This window comes from Pomacea canaliculata, linkage group LG13 (genome assembly GCF_003073045.1).
Source record: "Pomacea canaliculata isolate SZHN2017 linkage group LG13, ASM307304v1, whole genome shotgun sequence".
Taxonomy (NCBI): domain Eukaryota; kingdom Metazoa; phylum Mollusca; class Gastropoda; order Architaenioglossa; family Ampullariidae; genus Pomacea; species Pomacea canaliculata.
The window spans coordinates 10,091,023-10,111,646 of NC_037602.1; the positions used below are offsets into that span (position 1 = coordinate 10,091,023).

The 20,624-nt window shown below is 35.8% G+C and overlaps 1 protein-coding gene across 1 annotated transcript; it reads left to right on the forward strand.

The window, feature by feature from the left end:
- Nucleotides 1–858: 858 nt before the first annotated feature.
- LOC112553622 (sorting nexin-27-like) lies at nucleotides 859–19,636 on the forward strand. Its single transcript, XM_025220969.1, has 13 exons — nucleotides 859–1,341; nucleotides 2,360–2,442; nucleotides 3,847–3,995; nucleotides 4,534–4,726; nucleotides 6,449–6,519; nucleotides 8,232–8,330; nucleotides 8,827–8,902; nucleotides 9,666–9,826; nucleotides 10,245–10,334; nucleotides 10,782–10,931; nucleotides 11,634–11,762; nucleotides 11,977–12,040; nucleotides 12,593–19,636. The coding sequence occupies exons 1-12, from the start codon at nucleotides 1,088–1,090 to the stop codon at nucleotides 12,034–12,036; spliced, it is 1,515 nt and encodes a 504-aa protein (XP_025076754.1). The 5' UTR covers nucleotides 859–1,087; the 3' UTR covers nucleotides 12,037–12,040; nucleotides 12,593–19,636.
- Nucleotides 19,637–20,624: the final 988 nt, after the last annotated feature.

Genomic DNA, 20,624 nt, shown 5'->3' on the forward strand with positions numbered 1-20,624 from the left:
TTGAGCATATAGCTTGGGTTCGTTGTATGGGATTGTCTAGTTTTGCCGCTCCAGACGACTGCCAGATCGATCTGGAGAGTTTGTCTGCCTGTTTACAATCATTTCCTCAATCATTTTCAACCTGTTCATTCACAATCATTTGCTCAATCAATTCAATTTTGTTCTTTCACGTTTGTTTGCTCAGCCCTTTTCCACCTTTTGCTCGCGTACTGTACATGTTCTTTTTGTTTGTTTGTTTGTTTGTTTGTTTGTTTGTTTGTTTGTTTAATTGTTTAATTGTTTGTTTGTTCAGTCTTTTAGCCATTTCTTGTGAACTCACATTTTGAAAACTATGTTTTGTCACTTAACGTTCAAGTGCTTAACACAATTTCTAACGAAATATTGATGAAACGATTTATAATACATTTGTTGATCTATTAATTCGCTCTTTAAACGGCGCTCGATCGTCACCTTAATTATATATATAGGACTGTACATGGGACGCACGCACGACAAACACGACGTGCAATAACACTATGCATTATGCACAAATATCCATACCTAAAAGGATATCCACACATTCGTATAACACGCCAGTCAAGGATCAATCCGTAAATACTTCTGATTGATTTTGGAAACAGATACATTAATGGTTCTAACAGCTTGAAGGGAGATAAATGTCCTTCTCTAGGTCGAGTCGTGGGCGTCTTTATGAGAACAGCTGCAGAGAAAATCCTGACACAGCCTTTGCTGGTCAACCACCATTTGGTATTAAATATATGCTCATAAGTTAAACCTGAGTAAATGTTTTTCTGTTCAAATTAATGATCTTGTCAAGAGCTGAAAGAGATAATGTCATCACTACAGACATCGCGGCACTCTCCTGTCTTAGAAACTCGGTTCCTGCTCCACTGTTGGCAGAAACAGTTTTCGCCTCAGTTGATAAACATTGGTCACACCGAGAGGATATAGCACACACTTCAGACCATTTAGCTGGAAAATTGTAAGATGTTTTTAATAATCCAGGACAAGTATTATGAAATATTTTATTAGATTTGTTGCTTAAGCGTAGATAATAACTTACTTTAAGAAAAGTCACGTGACGACCATGGCGGACAGCGATGAGGACAGTACACCGTCCCCACCAGAAGGGAAACAGCCAGAGCTTGGGCCAAGGATTGTGACAATTACAAAGACTTCTACTGGATTCGGCTTTAATGTCAGAGGACAGATCAGTGAAGGAGGAGTATTGAAATCCATAAACGGCGTTTTGTATGCACCTCTCCAACATGTCAGTGCTGTGTTAGAGGGCGGAGCAGCGCAAAAGGCAGGCATTCGAAAAGGAGACCGTATTTTGGAAGTGTAAGTACACTATAAGAACTATTTCTCGCGTTTCCGTACGTGTATTTTAACATATTAGTATTGTCGTTTTTGATAACACAGCGGAAATAATTTCGTGAGCCTGTAATATCATACTTATAAAAATTATAAAGATTAATATCACACAAAAAATGTTCTTAAGTAAGCGGGATCTCCCATTGATGAGAGTGATAGTTTTGGGGGTGGACAAGCAGGTCTTTAAATGTCTTAAAATCTCACTTAATCACATCACTTTGCGTTGTGTCCAGTTAGACTTTGTACTTTAAAGTGATAAGGCTAGAACTTGACATACCTGATATTAATAGGTCAGTAAACTATTTTCAGTACGTAAGGCTGTACTTGTAAGTCTTTCATCTGATTGAAATTCACGTGAAGGTGTATATGGGCAGTTACTAAATGTAACACAACTGCATATAATTATGTAGTTGTGTATAGTTTCACACATAGTAGATAAAATTTCTTCAAATTTAATTCTTGAGAGAAGAATGCAATAACTATATAGCATAATCAAGTGCGTTTACCAGTAAGGTGCAAGACCAGTGAACTAGTGTCTATGTGATGACATTAAAGTTCTGAAGTATAGTGATAGCATGGTGGTTTGTGTACTTTTTCACATTTTTTGTAGTAACACTGTATCAATACAGCTTCGTTTAGATACTCAAATATGAAATCGGTGCCCATTAACAAAAACAAAACCTATGCATGCAAAACAATTATAAATCGTTAAGTGTAATCAACAACATGCAATATCTATACAAACACATATTAATTTTAACATAAAAAAACAGAACTTTCACTTTTTCTTCAGAAATTGAGAAAGTACCTAGGTGGCTGGAGAGATAATTTTGACATGTTTAATGCTTAACATATTTGAATTGAGTAATAACAATTATGGAAGTGTTTAATGGTGCAAAACTGTGTTGGTGAATTAAAATAGCATTTTATTTATATATATATATAGGTACATTTAGATATAATATTCTTTTTTATTTTATTAAAGGAATGGTATAAATGTGGAAGGAGCAACACACAAACAGGTTGTAGACTTTATTCGTTCAGGAGGAGATACACTGACTCTGACAGGTAAGATATTTTAAAAATTATTGCATTAATTAATTTATAGTTTTAATCAAATTTTAAATTATTCTAGGTAATTTTAAATCATTGTCCAGTAATTATATTTTGTTATTAGGCCAGACCAATTATACACTTTATTAAAGCGACAGAATAGGTACAGAAATGTTTTTCCTGTATGAGGAAGAATGTGCTTGTGTTCATTAGATAAATTCTGTTTAAAATAGTAGCAACTCTGCTATTATATAATAACTTCAGAAAGAAATGTATAACTTAAGGTCTGTCTACACAATGCTAAATAGAAAAAAAGCCTGCATGATGCACTTATATACCTGGGTTTTCATTACTAGTATAGATTTCTGATAGTTTTCTGATAAAGTTAAAAAAATATAGTGAATGGAGGAGGAAATAATAGTAGAGGAATTTTGAGACATCCGTTTATAATTGGAACAAAGGGTTAAAAAGTGGAGTACGTCGCTTGGATGTGTGAGTTTAACATAAGAAGGAAGAATAAATACTTACCTGGCATTTTATTTATGAATACATGCAATTTACCCATGAATAAAACTGCCCTAACCAGTTGGTTAAGTTACCCTGACAGGCAGACTAAAGTTACAGAGTGAAGTTACCTAACCAGTAAAATTTCTTGAAAAGGGTGCCATTGTGGACATGTTATTTAGTCAGAAGGTAAGGCAGGAAACGTACAATTAAACTATAAAACATAAAAATAATCCAAAAATAAGAGCAAGCAAGAAGCTTTGAAAAATCGAATATAATTTTTCTGACCAAATATTCTTAGACAAAAAAATTATTTATTTATTTTAATTCAGAAACAAAATGAAGAATAGGAAAAAAAAGTAAAGGACACCTTGTTAACTGCAGTATTTTCTTTCTTTAATGGTGCCTGCTACTCTCAGGCTATGAATTCAGTAAAGCAATACAAACCAAACAGTCCTGTACCATTATATTTGTCTGGTTCATTTGTGGGGTCTTTAAAAAAAAAAAGTTATGTTTTCATTTCTGTCGAATTAAATCACAATCTCAGCCATATTAATTTACATGAGATAAGGGTTTTTTATGAAGGGGATTCTCCAATAAATTACCAATAGGATGAAAAAAGTTAGGTAGACCTAAAAGCTGAGTAAATTCCTTTATGATGACGAGTTCTGATTGGCTCACACTGTTAAAAATGAATTTTAATTTATTATTTGGGTAAATAGCCAGTAATTTGGATATCATAATAAGTAAAATATTCTGTCTATAGAATAAAGATGGATTGTGTTGTGTATGCATGTTGCATTTAGTGAAATGGTACCTGTTGGCTGGCTATAAAATGAAACAGATTTTAGACATAGGGAAAACAATGTCGTAAAATCTAAAATTAGCTTAAAATGAAGTTTTCTTCCTTTGCAGTTATATCGGTGCCAGAACAAGTCGCGGAGAAATTGGAACCCAGTGATGACTCTTCAGGTCCTTCATATATTGACTACTCCGAGCGGCGCTCTTTGCCAATCTCTATTCCAGACTATCATTATGTGGAAAGTAATAATGAAAAATATGTGGTAAGAATTTTAAATAGTGCAGATTCACAGTCCCTATTTTTTTTCCATATTAAAGTAAAACAGTCAAAGAAATATTTTTGCATTGACCATAATAAATAGAAAGTTTTAGGCTAATACTCTTTGAAAAGTGTACAAAATAATGTCCAGATTCAAATCAAATTTTGGAGTGGTTGGTGGCTAAAGCATCATCATTACTATGAGAATGGGGTGTTGTGGGTTCATATCTCAGCTCTGACATATCTCTCTCTGAATGTGACGCTTACAGGGCTGATTGTCGGTGGTTTTCATAAGGTATTTTGGTTTCCTCTGTGAATGATGGTGAATGAATTTTGTTAAGTGTGTGCTCATGTGACTTGATATATATCAGCACCTGGAGTTGACCTTTGCTGGTGCGCTGTATAAATAAACATTTATGGTTATACGATGTCCTATAACCTGCTAGTAGGGATTTCCTCTCGATATAAAACATTTCTGCTGGTGACTGTGTGCTTAGTGTTGATGGAAGACTTTCAGATGTTGTTGTCTTTTTTCCTTTCAGGTCTTTAATATTTACATGGCTGGGCGGCACCTGTGCTCTAGGCGTTACAGAGAATTTGACAATCTACATCAAAGCTTAAAGCGGGAGTTTCCAGACTACACATTCCCTAAACTGCCAGGCAAGAAACTCTTTCAGTTGTCTGAACAGCAGCTGGACCAGCGACGCAGGGGCTTGGAACAGTATTTAGAGAAAGGTAAGTAGATACCTTTTATCTTTCGGTGAGATGAAGGCAAGGGTGTTTACTATGTAGCAGAATTATCTTGGGAAACTGAAAGTAGCACCAGAATGGTCTTTTCTACTTTTAAAATATTTTTTAGGCAAGTCACAATTTCTTTTGACTATGCCCAGGTATATGCTAATATTTTCACAAACATGATAGTATTTTCAGTTTTAACCCTTTGACTGCCAGATGCTAATGAGGAACATGCGTATGCCTGTGCAAGGGAATTTTGATGATTTTTTTGGGACTCCGGAGCGCTAGATGCATGCAAAGGATATAAAACCCATACAAGTCATAGAAGTGATTTTTCTAATATGTGAGACCAATAAAAATATAAAAAAAAATAAGATTATTTGGATTCTTATTTTATGTATTTTCTAGATAGAAAAACCAACAAAATCCACTATGTCACACACAATCAAGTGCTCAGAGTAATTCTTGACTTAAGAATTCAGTAACTTTTGTGGATTTCATTCAGAAAGTGAAAAACACATCCTAGATAAAGTTCAGGGTTTACTGTTGAGAACCTCAACTAATTTCTCAAAAAAATGTTCCCATCTTCGCTAACACATGTTACCTGCCATGAGAAACCTAAGGTAGTTTCATCTCGGTGGTTCATGTAGATCAGCGGTTCTCAACCTTTTACTTGTGATGCCCCACCTGACGAACAAAGTACGTCCGCGAGCCCCCCTTAGCCAGCAATGTAAGCTAATTTCCCTAATACAGGTATAAGAAACTTTTAAAAAATGACAACTTTCGCGCCCCCATGGGGGCGTGCCCCACCGTTTGAGAACCGCGGATGTAGATCATTCACACAAGTGACAAGCACTGTCATTTCAAAAACAATTCAACATTCATACACAAAAGCTTGTACTCCACATTCATCTGCTCTGAATGCCCTCACCAGGCCTGTGCATTGTACCATATTCTAAATATTCTATCTCCAGTAGGCAAGCTTGCTGTAATAAATTTCAAAGCAGGGTATCACACACATGGCATGGAAGGACATTCAGAGCAGCAGAACTTAGAGACCCAATGCTGACACTTAATTGCTGCATCATGCAAATGTTTTCATTCCCCGTTTCTCGTTTTTGGGCACATTTGAGAAGTGTTTCTGAGTCAGCTGAGCAATGTTTTCTGCCACGCCCCCCCTTCTGCCACCTGTTGCTCGCCCTCTTTGACTGTGCTCCCATCTGCTGCAGTTTGTTTCCTACTTCTGGATACCTCCGGCAATGGTGCAACGATGTCACCACTGTCTGTCTGTCTGTCTCACTGCTGTCATCAGAACTTTCTTCACTTTCTTCTTAATTTATCCGATCAAAATCGAGATCACCGTTGTTGTCGTCAGAATGATGAGAATATATATATATGTATATATTTAAAAAAATACCCTGCAAGATGGAGAAATCTGCATTTTTAGCTGGATTCAAAGTTTTATCATTGTGATGTGACCGCATTTGCTTACACTTTGCAGAAATTATATCATAACTTTTCTCAGTACAGTTTTGACATTTAGAAGTTTCTAGCAAAGCAGAGATATCCTTTATACAGGCTTTATGCTCTTATTAGTTTTAAAAGATTTTATTTCAGTCTTTATTGCATTAAATAATTCTGTTGAGCAAAAGGCAAAACATGCAGTTAGTTGGATTATTAATAATGCTTGAGAACTACCATCTGTATTTGTCTTCCTTACAGTGTGTGCTGTACGAGTTATTGGTGAAAGTGACTTAATGCAAGACTTCTTGGCAGCAGGCGAGCTGGATGATGTAAGAAAATTTCTCTACATCACAAATCTTATTATCTGGGTCATAAATGACAGGAGTCTTAAAGGATGTGATTTTTTTTTTTTTCTGCTTTTTGAAAGACTTTTGTGTTTACAAACTGGTTTTTAAATGTTATGAGAAAAAAAAAACCTGCATGCAAATGCACATGCGTTCATCCACACAGGCACTCACACACATATATACAGTGGAACCTCGGTTAACGAACTTAATCCGTTCTGGAAAGTTGTTCGTTATCCGAAATGTTCGTTATCCGAAACAATTTTTTCCATAAGAAATAAAGGAAATCGATTTAATTGGTTCCCAGCCCCTGTTGACTCGCTAATATTTGAAAGTTACAGGCTATGTAGGTATTTGTTTAATAAGAACAGTTATGAAACAAAATAAATGAAGTTAAATAAACATAGAAACATTAACGAAAGCATTTAAACATCAGAAAACTTGCCGTTTTGACGGCGTGGGTGGATGGAGGTGTGGGGAGGAAGGGGTGGAATTACTGCTTTGAATCCCCCTCCATGAGCACACGTGACAGTATAAAATCGGGGGTGACTTCGCTTTTCTGTAGTTGAAGTTGAAGGTAAAAACTTGTCCAGTGTCTGTTCCTTCTGTCTTTTTTGTAAAACTCTTCGGTAACACATCACATATCCGACAGACACATGCCACCTTCATACTTTGAAATCATTTCCTTTTTCAATTCAACTGTTGGCCGCTTCCTTGTCATTACCTCACTACTATTAATTGCTCTTAATCTTCTTTGGAGCCATGATTGAAGATTATCTTATTAAAATAAAGCACAACAATCACTAAATAAGAAGGATGCGCATAGATAAAGAACGACCGATCGTAACTGTGTCTCGAGCGCGAATGATGACATGCTGGTCGGTCACGTGTGGTTCACGTGGCTGTTCGTTATCAGAAATTTTGTTCGCTATCCGAGACAAATTTTTAACAAATTTTTTGTTCGTTATCCGAAATTTTGTTCGCTATCCGAGACAAATTTTTAACGAAATTTTTGTTCGTTAACCGAAAAATTCGCTATCCGAGGCGTTCGCTAACCGAGGTTCCACTGTATGTACATACAAAAACACTTTTCACGGAAGGGGAACTAATTTATAAAAGTGGATTATGTAAGTATGCACTCTAGTGTATTCTATGCTTCCTATAAAACAGGACAGGCAGTAAGATTATAAAGTGTTACCTTATCTAATTTTAAGTGTACTTTTAAGGATTGCATTTGCAAGTGGATAATGATAAACACTTATGCAACTCTTATGTTGTTGTTCTTTTGGTGCAGTTTTTAATCAGTTTCAAGAATATTATTGCAGTCTGAAATAGACTGCAAGCTAAAAATGCATTGTTTTGATTCACAAACACTGGCTGTTTCAGGTGTACAGTTGTAAATAGGTACGATAAGTATTGCATATTCTTCAAAATGTCAGTCTTTTAGAAAATAATTTTATTGAAGACTGTTTAGTACCACATTAAGTATTTTAACCATCTCTACTTTTCCATCCACTAATATTATTGGTCAGCTCATTAGCCTAATCTGTTTGCACTCACTCCCATGTTTCTGACTTAAGCTTTTTATCTGTTGCTGACACCACTCCATGGCATTTCAAGATGTGTTGTAGAAACATTTAATAATATTAGTGGGGAAACATTGTATGTATAGTGATACCTCTGACTTATGTCAAAAGGATACTAACAGTGAGGTGGAACTGAAAGTGCTGTTGCCAGACAAGACCATATGTGTTGTCACTGTCCATAGGAGTGACAATGCTGATTCTGTGTATAAGGTATGTTTGTTAAATAATGAAACTGTAATCAGCATATTACTGTATCAGCAATAATATGTTATGATTTTTATGTTTTTACACTTCACAGCAAAAGTTTTTCACACTCTTCTGGATTGCTAGAATTTTTATGAATTTTTTTTTCTGTATGTGTTTGACTAAGGGAGAACCCAGACAGTTTTGAATAAATATGGTTAGATGGTTCTAGAATTTATTTTTCACCATTTTATTAGTCACTTATGCAAGATACTTTATCTGTTCACTTTTTTAATGGTGTTATGTGTTTGCTGATGCTTATGTTTATTGTATGGTTGACTGTCAGTTCATTTGTACTCTTTCTTGTGCCGCAAACTGAGCTGGTATCTAAATGGGGAAATTCACTTTAAAAGTCCAATTATTATTTGAATATAAAAAGATGAAATGTGTTGTAAGTAAATTTCAATGCATACAGAGGCACATGTATACTCATCCTTGTCCTGCCTGTACATTTATCTTTCAGGCTGTTGCTGCTAAAGTTGGCCTAGGAGAGGCTACTAGTTATTTCTACTTGTTTGAAACTGTGGAATATAATTTTGGTGAGTTTTGCTGTCTTTGGAGCAACACCAGATTGGCAGCAATCCCTTCCATTTTATATATATATTTTTTGTGGGCTTCTTTAGTTCATTTCTTATTGCAAAAGCTTTAAACCTTCAACAGTCCTATTCCTTTCTCGTGGCTGGTACCACAGCGAACTTTTGTGTTTGTGGCAGTCTATAAACCTTTGTAATGTGTCTACACAGTTTTTCTCTCTTTAAATTATACTGGCTACTTGTATCATTTTAAATTTTTTACTGCAGGTCTGTTGACATTTGTTTTAATTTCTTTCATTAATATGCCTGAAAAAATATGGAATGTCTTTCACTCTGATGCATTTGTGCAAAAACATAAGTTTCTTGAACAGGCAAGTTTTTTTAAAGGGCATGATTAAAATACTCTCTCTGCTGCTGACACATATTATTAGGGAAGAAGTTTCAACTAATGGGCTAGCATGTTTTCACCAAAGTTTTTTGTGCATTATAGTATGTTGTTAGTTATTAATGTGTTTTTTAATATTTCAATTTCTTGTGTTTTTATTATTTGTTGGTCATAGTTGAGAGTGCAACCTCTTGATTGTGCTGCTGTGTGATAAAAATTATTATTTTCGATATATAAATGTTAACATGAAGCAGTCTTTCTCTTTCCCCTCCTCCCTGTCCCTAAAGATGTTAGCATGAATCAGTTGCTCTGTCCATCCCCCTCCCCACCGCCTTGTCTGTCTGTTCATCAGTCTGAGTGATGAACGCTAACTTCTCTGAGCAGAACGTAAGCTTCAGCCCCATGAGCTTCCACACAACATCTACATTCAAAACTACAGTACAGCGACAGCCACATGTCTGATGCTCAAGCGCTGGTTGTTTAGCCTTGCACGGGAAACAACCCTCAATTCAAACGAGAAAGCCCTTGGATTTTTCTTTTGGCAGGTAAGATTCATATATAAACGATTTTTATTTCAGACCATATTCTCATCTCTGATGTAAGGTTGAGGCTTCAACAGTAATCTAAGAACCATTCATTTAGTTGTATTTTAAGAAAGCAGAAATTATTCACAGTTATCCACATTAAAGACAGTGGCTTTATATTTAACTCATGCTGATGACTTATTTTGGTGGAAACAAAATCTGCATGTGCTATCAATACTTTTTCTGTGAAATTCATAGCTATCTATGTTTTTATGTTTTGTTTGATCCAGCTTTTATCTTTAGAATGTATACTGTTACTTGTAAAATTCAGAAACCATGAAATTTGTGCTCTATATACATTAGACATTGAGGTTTTTGACTTTTAAGCTGGCATCCAGTTTTTAAGGGCAACTGTTCTTAATCATCTCTTCTGTTTCAGGCAGTGGAAGATGTAAACCGTGGTCTTCTGAAAGCCACAGACAAGCTATATGAGTTGAAAGCCTTGCGTGAAGCAGTGAAAATGCTGGAGGTGAGGAGATGCACAGGTGTTGAGTGTGAGTGAAATGATGAAGGGTGGGGGGAAATGTTTTACACCAAGCCAGCAAATAAAGCTATATCACAGCAAAGCAGTCAGTCCTGTAATCAGATGCCACATGCTTAATCTTTTGGTTTCTGTTTATTTGCTATGTTTATTTTAAGCATATGTTTTTATATCTGTATTTTTTTATTTCTGTACAGCTCATGGGACTTACTTTAAAGCCAATAAATGTGTTAATAAATATTATTATTAAGAAGCATGGTCTGATTTTTATCTATGAACTTTTTCCTAGGGCTCGTAGGGATAGAAATTTGGCATGAAATTTTCTTTGTTCATTTTAGTACTGTGTTTGACATTGTTGATGCATAAGAGGCTATTTGAGTTTTTTTCTTCTCAAATATTTATACCCAGTTGTTTTCATGCTCTCTGTTCAAACAGTACCTGAAAATTGTTCGGCACTTGGAAGGCTATGGAGAGGTGGTCTTCCCACACTGTTCATGTGACTCTCGAAGAGATGGCCATGTTATCGCTATGATCGGGCTGCAGTGCTTTAAGCTACAAGCTTGCAAGGAAGATGGCACTCCAGAGGTGAGACATGGTGATAAGTGACCTGCAAAATCTCAGACCTTTAGATTGAAAAAAGTACAGGGAATATAAGATTCTGTGTTACTGACTTTTTTACTGACATCCTGAAACTGTACAGTACCATTAAGTAAGTAAAGTCATCAGGTCTTTTATGCTTTATTAGAATATTTCATCTTGTGCTGTGACTTCAGTAATAAGATGCTGGGGTATTCATAATTGTCCTATTGGGATAATTTGGACTTTACTGTAATGGTAGTTGTTCACACATTAAGAAATATCAAAATTAGGCTTGGAGAATAGTACCCGGAAGGAGAGGATTGAAGATAGCTGTAACCTCTAGAATGAACGAAAGCTAGCACCCACATTTTAGCCACCTATTAACCAGACTGCTGCTTTGCATACTTTCAAATGCACATCACCATATTTACAATAACAGTCACTGTGCTATGTATCTTTTTTAACAAAAGATGAATCAGATGCTTCTTTTCATTAGGTTAATTTAGAACAAAGGGTCAAAGAGTCAGAAAGATTTAAGCAAATTTCTGTAGCTTGTCCTAACAAATTTGCTCCTAGAAGAACTGATTGAAGCTTTATATATAATTGACTGGTGCTGCAGAATGGACATAATGTAGGGGGGAAAATGCAGATTTTATGATTTTGTTTTTTGTTTCCAAGCTGCTATTCTTTTCATTCATTTCATATCAGGTGCAAGTGATTGAATTTGCATGGAAGGATGTCAAATCGTATGAGGTTGATGAGGAAGGGATGTCTTTCAATTTTGAGTATGACAGACCCGGAAAGAAACCCAGATTAGTCAAAATCTTCACACAATATGTAAGTATGAGAGTTTTTTAACATTTCTAATGTTCCAAAAGTAAACCTTTTTAATAAGCTTTGCCTTTTAACTTCTGCTTTTTGATTTATCCGTTAGTTATTTCAAAAATTGGTTTCAGGTAGACTCTTTGTTTTTTACTTATTCGTATGTATACTTTAACTTGACATTAGTAAACTACCACACTGTCCAGTTATAATTTCTTCTTTTTCCTAGTTTTACTTCATGAATGACTGTTTTGATCGCATTTACGAGGAGCTAGAATGGGAGACATAATGAGGTAAAGAAGTGAATGTTCCTACTTGTACACAATCTCCTGCTCTGCATCATGGTGTTAGTTCAACAATCACTTTTCTTCTCTTCACAATGCTTTTAGATCAACTTTCACCTTACTTTTTGTTAGAAGCTGAAGTCAGATAGAATTGAAACATGGTATATTGTTTCATGTAATTAAAGGGAACATAAGTTCTGTAGATAATTTCTTTCAATGATCAATTCATGTCTTTTGAACTTTTTGCTCATGGTTTCAAAGGATTGTGAGCGATAAACAATAAATCATATTTATTTAATAAAGATGTCCTACGGATTAATAAGACTGCATGAGATCAGGTGAACCTGCTTTATTTAGATGCACTTAAGATTTACCGAGCTGGAAGGAAGAACCAAAAGTTGAATATATAGGCAGATTGGATGTTTATTGGTCTCCTTTGGCTTGAATGGACTTGTGATAACTTTCATGACAAATTTTGAGCATGATGAATTGCAGAATGATAAGTAGAAAGATTTGTATAGATGGTGTAACTGATGCAATGTTGGTCTGTGTTGGTTTCAGACTGTGAATCCTGTACAGACACAAGAGTTGACTGAAAGTGCTGGCTGGCAAGAGTTGCCTGTTTTAGAAAATTTGTCAGGCACCTTCACTATATTTGTACAGTTTTGGTTTTTTTTCAGTGCTGCGTATCTGCCTCTATCCAAAAACAATTATACCTTTCAGGCTGAGTGGGATTCAGATGCAATTTACAGACATTGCTGTTAAGGCTTACATTGCCTTTCAGTGAAAGAATGCAAAATCTTACACCAAGGATATGCTGCTCGAGTGTTTGCTGTGATCAGACATTGAACACTCTGGACAGGGTACAATCCTTCAATTGATGAAAACCTGCTCTCTTGACGAGCACATGTTGTTCACGACAATTTACCTTCTTGACCTTCAAACCATTTGCTCACACAATGCCAAATTCATTTTTAGACACATGTGTTAGGCATGTTTTACACAGAGCACCAAGCTTTTGTATTTTAAAACAGATTTGAGCTTGTCCAAATTTTACTTTTGGAGGGTGACTGGTAGCTGTTAAGCATGAAACAGACTCAGCAAGTCTGAGATCTATTTTTGAAAGGCATTCCTGAAGAGCGTTGGAAGTAGACTTAGATTATTAATCAGGATTCATATTTAAGCCAGATCTTTGATCAGTCAGCATACAACACTGAAGAACTTTTCCATGATTGGGTGCAGTTATATTGCGCAGGAAAAACATTGCAGCTGTTGTTGAAACTTGTAGCTGTGGTTTTATCAGGTTGTTCATTTTTTATAGAAGTATACATGGAAAGTACATAAAGAAAGCACTTATTAAAGCAAGAAAGAATACATTGTTGTGGTATTTCAACATTCTTAATTTATTTTGAGGCATTTGTCATTGATTCTGCTGTAGACACTTGTGATTTACTGTGTAATTCCATTGACCAAAGGTGGCATGTGGACATTGTGTTAATGAATTGACAAGAAGATAGGACATCGCATGAAGTAGGCTTTTTATTTATTGTCCTCATATTACCAGTGTGACACATTATTGACATGCATTATCAATTATCAATACTCACAATATTTCAGACAAGTTTGTTTTTCTATAGATTTAAAAATGTGCGAACTCTCTAGGTTCTAAAGGCTCTTTTTTTGCTGTCTTCCTTCTTAAGCTTTCTCCTTTCCTTTCACCAAAGCGGTGTGTTGTGTAAATTCCTGTTAATTTGTGTTGTTGAATTTTACTGAAAGATTGGGGTTTTTTTTTTTTCTTTTGCACTTTTCTCTGAAATATTTTGATGCATACACTTGCCTTCAGTCTCTTGGGATTGACTTATTTCTCTTTTTCCGCTCATGTTTTATTTTTTTCTCAGACATGACACCTCTTGCCCGCTTGCTTGAACACAGTATTACATTATAAATATTTTTGGCTAGAAAGAATGAAGATTTGCTGAAATGAGCATTTTCAGTTTATGATTAACATTTCGGTGTTTTGCGTGTAACTTGAAATGTATAGCAAAGAATGAGCTTAACCTTTTCTGCATCTTTCTGTGTACACGATTAAGATTGATTCTCTACTTTCTAACCATGCAGAGTGGTGTCCCTTTTGTGCCAGGTTACCAGTCTGTCTTGATATTATTGTCACATGGGTCTTGAAAAAAGGGTAACAGACAAGTACGACCATGTGCAGGTTATTTAGGGTATCGTACACCTCATTCCCTGCACATGGTCACTGATGCATCTTACATGTGATGATGCCAGTTGGTGTTCCTTTTCCATTCATCAGCTGTCTCTCTGCTTTTCAAGAGTTTGTGGGCCATGGCACATCGTTTAAAATTGGCCTTGATGTTTGAGATTAAAACCATGAAGGCTAATTGATGTTTAAAAAAAACCACACCCATCTGCATATAGCTATCTTGGAAAGAAACAAAGATTAGTATGATGGGGATTGCTACTAAGATCAGGGTAAGCTGACCTGATGACGTGTTCTCACCAAAAGCTGGAAGTAGTCCATTGCAGACATTACGTGAAAAAATATAACTTTTATCCAATATAAGCTTATATTAAAACACACAATGAAGGTTAGTGGTTACATAGAATGTATGCAGAAACTTATTCCAGTTAGAATGACAACTTTTTTGTTATACTTAAAACGACAGAATGTGTCAATTTGCGTACTCTAACTACAATGCTGCTATTCTGTTATACCTCTAATTTAGTGCAAACAGTCACACAACACTGCCACAGCACCAGCCTTCTGTTGCTGCTTTATAGTTACAAAGCTTTTGCTTAAACTAAATCATAAATGTTTTTCACATGCTCCAGCAGCAGTTAAGCTTCGGGTTATACTCCAGCAGCCATTTAACTGTCCCCAACTTCAGTGTAGTTAGACAACAGGATGCCAGATAAAAGTTGGTTGCAATCTTAACCAAACTGCTACTATATGCTTCTTGTCCAAGCATCCTGCTTGGCCAAAAGGTGTTAGGCTCTCAAATGAAATACTAAAGATTGAAACTGTACAGTATACTTTAACAGGTATTTGGCTCTGTACATTACAATAAGTTTTTGTGTCAGTTAATTGATGCTTTCGGCTGGCCCAGGTATAGGGAGCTGTATCATAGATTCCAGTTTAAAATTGACATTTGTTTGCATAACTTCGTAGTCAGATTTTTTTTCTTAAAGTTCTTAATAAGTTAGCAGGCTTCATTGTTTCATTTGTGTCAATTGACACACCATCTTTCTAGTGTACATGCTTAAAGTTAGCAGTTAAGTAAGAGGTGATATTTGTTGTAAATGGGTCAGGTGGGACCAACTAGGCTGTAGTGAGTGGGTTTCTGTCTTCAGTTATAAAGGGGAAATCACATGAGCTTAGATGAGCACAGGTGAAAATGTACAGTTAGACAGGGAAGTAGTTGAGAAGGGAATTCTTCATCAAAAAAAAAAAAAGAGAGGAAAAGCAGTTTCTGCAGCAAGTTTATTTGCAAGCCTCAGCTGAACTAGTCAGCAGACTTTGCCCAAAGAAGTAAACCAGTCTCATGAATAGTTTTAGAGGGTCATGTAGAATGAAACTAAGAGTAAAAAAAATGTGACCTGTCCGTGTCTTTGGGACCTGCTTTTGTTGAAAGGAGTCTGGCTGTGCAGCAATGAAAAATTTGTCACTAACACACTGGGTGGAGTTTGCCTTCAGCACATTTTCTTAGTATGAACCTATGCCTGGAGGAATCACTTGGATAAAGCCTCAGTTGCTGGCGGTATAAAATGCTACCAGTTGTTGTTGATGAAATGGTACATCCAAGAGGCCTTGCTTGTGATATTTAAGGACACAGATGTTGATGACCCACTCATCAAGGCTACTATGTATATTGATCTAATCTTGGTAATCCTTCCATTCCAGACATTTGCAATCCTACCTTAAATGTGAATAAAGTTCATTAGGCATTTGCTTTTGGCAGTCATGTTTTTTAGTACAAGATATATTCAAGGCCAGTACTAAATGTTCTTGCAGGAATGTACTGCTGTGATACCAGAAACTAGATTTCAGCAAGCTGACAGTTCTCTGTGTTTCTGGACAAGTTTGAGTTTGATGAGATGCTCTCAAACTTTTTATCTCTCTGCTCTCTCCCCATTTTCTCTAATTCTGATCTGTTATGGAAGCAAGAAAATACTTGTCAAGATTTTAAGAATATTCTGTTAATTTGTGTAAAGGTGCCCTGCAGCATTCCTGTTATCTGTGTTCATGGAAGAAGGCAATTAAAGGAAAGCATTGATATCCATTCTTCCATCTATTATCAATGACTTGTATTATTCAAGAATTACATTCTTCAAGGCTTAGAGGGGAACTGGTATGCGAAAACCATGTAGTTGCTTTTATAAGTTGACAGTTTTCTCTCATCTTTCACCTTCTTACCTAGTATTTTCAACAGAAACCCCATGTGTGTTCTTTGGGAATTTGATTTTTGTTTAGATTTTCTAGGCCATCAGAGTCTTGCTGATGCTCCACCCTTCTAGTTGGTTCAAGATCATTCATTTGATAGAATGTTTTCTTGTAACCAGCTGGTTAGCTCAACTGTTTAGCAGAAGATTGCTTTTAGGTCCTGCCTACTGAGCAGAAATGAGAAATGGCGACCTGATACACTAGGAGAGAGTAGGAGTTTGCCTTCCACATGTTCTGTTCTTGACAAGATGAATGTGAGTTATGTTCAGATGCAATAGAAGGTATCACTACAGGTATATATTATCAATACAACAATCAGAGCTCAGAGATTTATTCCCATTTTTTAGATAATTGTATTGCATAGCTCATAACTGCAAAGAATATTCATGTAAATTTGATTGGACCACAAGAAAATGGCGAAAAACTGGGTGTGAAATAAAATTGAAGCTGCAATTTGTTGTGAATGTAATGTAAATCAAAAGAAATGAAACGCATTTAAAACCTTTATTGAAGAATTTGAACCATTCATTTATGCCTTCAAGAACATTTTCTATTTTTATTAATGCTCAAAGATATTAATTTTGTAAACATTTTTCAAATGTTTTAATGTTTGTATTCAACTGTGTTTCTTTGTTCACAAAGAAGGGAGAAAGAAACTGTTAGAGAAAAGTCTTTCAATATCTTTAGAAACGAGATTTTAGATCCCATTCATAGCTGATAGCATATTCTTGAGTGGAAAAGTAGTACGGTATAATATTAGCCTTTTTAAGTGGAGGGTTGTTAGGTGGAAAATTTTCAGAATGACTGCGCTTTCTGCATAGCTGCATAATCAGACAATTTAAATTGGCTTACTGTTATACATATGCATAGCGTACAAGATTTTCCTGTATTCTATGTTTACAAAAGCAATTAATGTGCAATTGTCATTTTCAGGTGGTGAATCTTGTGTAGCCTGGAACAAAAAGATTACCAAAATGTTTGTGTGTGATTTAGGTGTTGGGCATGTGATATGTACAACTCTAAACATTGATATTTGATACTTGAGCATTGTATTTGTATTGTTTTATATCACTAAGGTAATGTTATGGTCAGCTTAAGGACTTAAGTGTTGACATGTGATCCTTGATATCAAATCCTTTCAATGATAAAGCGCTTTTTTATAAAAAAAAAAATCCACCATGTCTTTGATTTTGAATCTGTAAGGTGGTTTGGGGGTAGGGGGCAGGGGGGCTTAAAGTAAAAGAGAAAGTGCACTGCTCGTTTTAAAGCTAAATGCTAAAATGTCTTCACATTCTGAAAATGAAAAATTAATTGATTTCATCTATTACTCCATATTTCTTGCGACTATTGTAGTGCTGGACTGGGGGTGGGGAATATGCTTTGGTATTTGTCAGGGACATCTACCTTTGCTCTGACTTGCAGTTTCCTTCTTCTCCTTTCTCAGTTATCTTTTTCACTTGGCTGCTTAGAACAGGAGTAGGGAACCTTTTTTTCTGCCATGGACCATTTGAATATTTCAATATTTATAACATTATTTATGGGCCATACATAATTATCAACTTAAAAATCAGCCTGCTATATTTGGAAAAGCCATAGTTTAGCCGCAGTGTATTAATACTTTCGCAGTGTGTTTACTCCAAGGCTGCCTAGTCCTTGACGGAGCGGACCTTCACCACCCCTGGCTTAAAAGAAACTTGAGTATATGTGTCTTATGATTATGCTTTTTTTGCTGCCACACTTGGCACTGATAATACCACAGTCCTTAAGCTTCAAGACATCTTAACACTGCAGCATATCCAGATCATCTAATAGCAGTTTTTTTAATATTTGAACAGCATTCGGCAAAACAATGCAGCTGAGTATGAAAGTATAAGTCAAGGTCTTGAGGTACTTTTGAAACAGGCAAGTTAGCAACACTTGTAGGGTCAAATACATCCCTCTGATTTGAAAGAAGAATGTTGTGAATGAAGGACTTGATGGTTGGTCGGCAAAGTAGCTAGATGAAAATTTTTTTTGAAAAGACGTTGATAAAGAGCACAACAGTTCCAGCTGCAGGAGTGTAGGAGAGAAGCTTGGATAAGGAAGAATGGTTCATTGACCCAAAGAGATGGTCTGTTTGGACTTGTGTTCTTTCCTGGTTCATTAAGATGAAATGGAAGAATAGACTGCTTCCACAGGTTTGGTATACATACATTGTCAATGCTTGTTATATATTGTGTTTTAAAGTCAAACTATAGAATATTTGGTTGTGACATTGGTGTCACAGGAAGTAAGGGTGCTACATCTGGTGCAGATGATAGTATTTAGGTACAAGAATTCCACAGCACAGAACTTTTTGACATGGGTACCAAAAAAATGTACTAATGGTCATAAACGAAAATCTTAACTCAGCTGTTACGGCCAGATGGCCCATTTCAGCAAGTCTGGTGATGCTGTTCATATTGTGTAGAAGCAAGTTGTTTAGATAAGGGAGAAAATGAAATTTGGCTGCAGCAGTGAATGTAAGTGAACATGGTGGTATATATGAAACAGAACAAATGTACATGACAAAAGGAATATTCTAGATAAGATATATTACAGTGTGTGCTTGTCTTCTTCAACTATTATTTTGATATCAGGCCTAATGTTTTGCACTGTATATATTCTTGTTGTTTTTCAAGTAGAGGTACTGTTATGTATACCTTTGTCATTTTAAATAGCATTACTTATACAAAAGCAAAAATCTTTTGACAAGGAAATTACTGTAATGTAATATTTACAGCTTGTATCTAATACACTAGTCTTCAGCAGCCAAATACTAGAAATAAAGCTAAGGTCCAGAGCAGTTATAAAAGTACATTAATATTGTACATGTAAACATTCATATGCACATGCATGTTCCACACTATTATTTTCATTCACACTCCACATTGTGAACAAAATTATTAATGCTCCACCACTTGGTGGATTGAAATAGTAGACAATGTGACCAACTAATGCCAAAGAGATACTCTCTTTAACTAATACAACTGGATAAATAACTAGATAGTAAGAGATTCAATAACAGCAATGACTATGTTGTGATGTAGCTTACAAGTTCCTTGCAATAAATGGTTCACTAGCAGGTCAACGTGCAGTACCAATAAAGAGAGCAAATAGGTTACCGATTTTTACATTTTGTTTTGTCATTTCCCTGGGTACAGAGGTTGTGTGAACTGAGTTTTTACAAGTGTGTTCACTTGGAAGTGCATGCACACCTACACACACTGAGGAATGTGATGTCATGTGCAGAACTTTGCATGCATTGGTGAAGTGGAGGTAATGAGGATGATAGTTATACTGATATCTTTGTAGAGTTTGCAGAGTTGTGTGCTCCTAGAATGTGCTGCCCAATTCACTTACACATCACATTTACCGTGGCAGTGTCATGACCATGAACATATCAATGATTAATATATTTAATATCTTGCCAGTTTGTGTGGCCTTGTCTTCCATCTTTAAAACCAGACATCATCTGAACAGTAGCATGTGGCACCTCAGTCACATTGTTAGTCATATCTTACTAGAAAAATAAATTAACCTTGAGGATTAAAACAGAAGCTTAAAAATTTTTCTGTATGCTGTATCCAAGAGAATTAAATCCATAGAGTAGATTTTTACTCACGGTCAAATGTGTAGATTGTAGCTGAAAAGTCTGTGAAAATGTCAGATGGTAAGGAAGCATTTTCAAGAAATGTAATAAGCACCATCATGCAACTTGTATGTTACATAAATCAACTGCCACTGTATCTGTCAACTAGTTGTAAAATATATCAATGCGATATAAGCTGCAGAATGTTGTGAGAAGGGGAGTTTAAAAAAGAAAATGATCATAAATGCTTTATGTAAGCTAGTAAGTTTCTCACTGACACACTATCCCTATTGACTTGTTACAAATGTGTTTATCAATTGGAGTGGGGGCGGGGCCAGAATTTACTTGCATCATCATGCAAAATTCTACAATGAACTGCAAATGGATTCCAGTCTGACATCATGGCTATACATGCAGTACCATGCCTGAAATTCTAGACGTATGTGAATCATGGAATTTTCAAACCTCAGACCACAACTGGCAAGTGACCAATCTCTTTTGTCAAACTTCATTATGTGGGACGA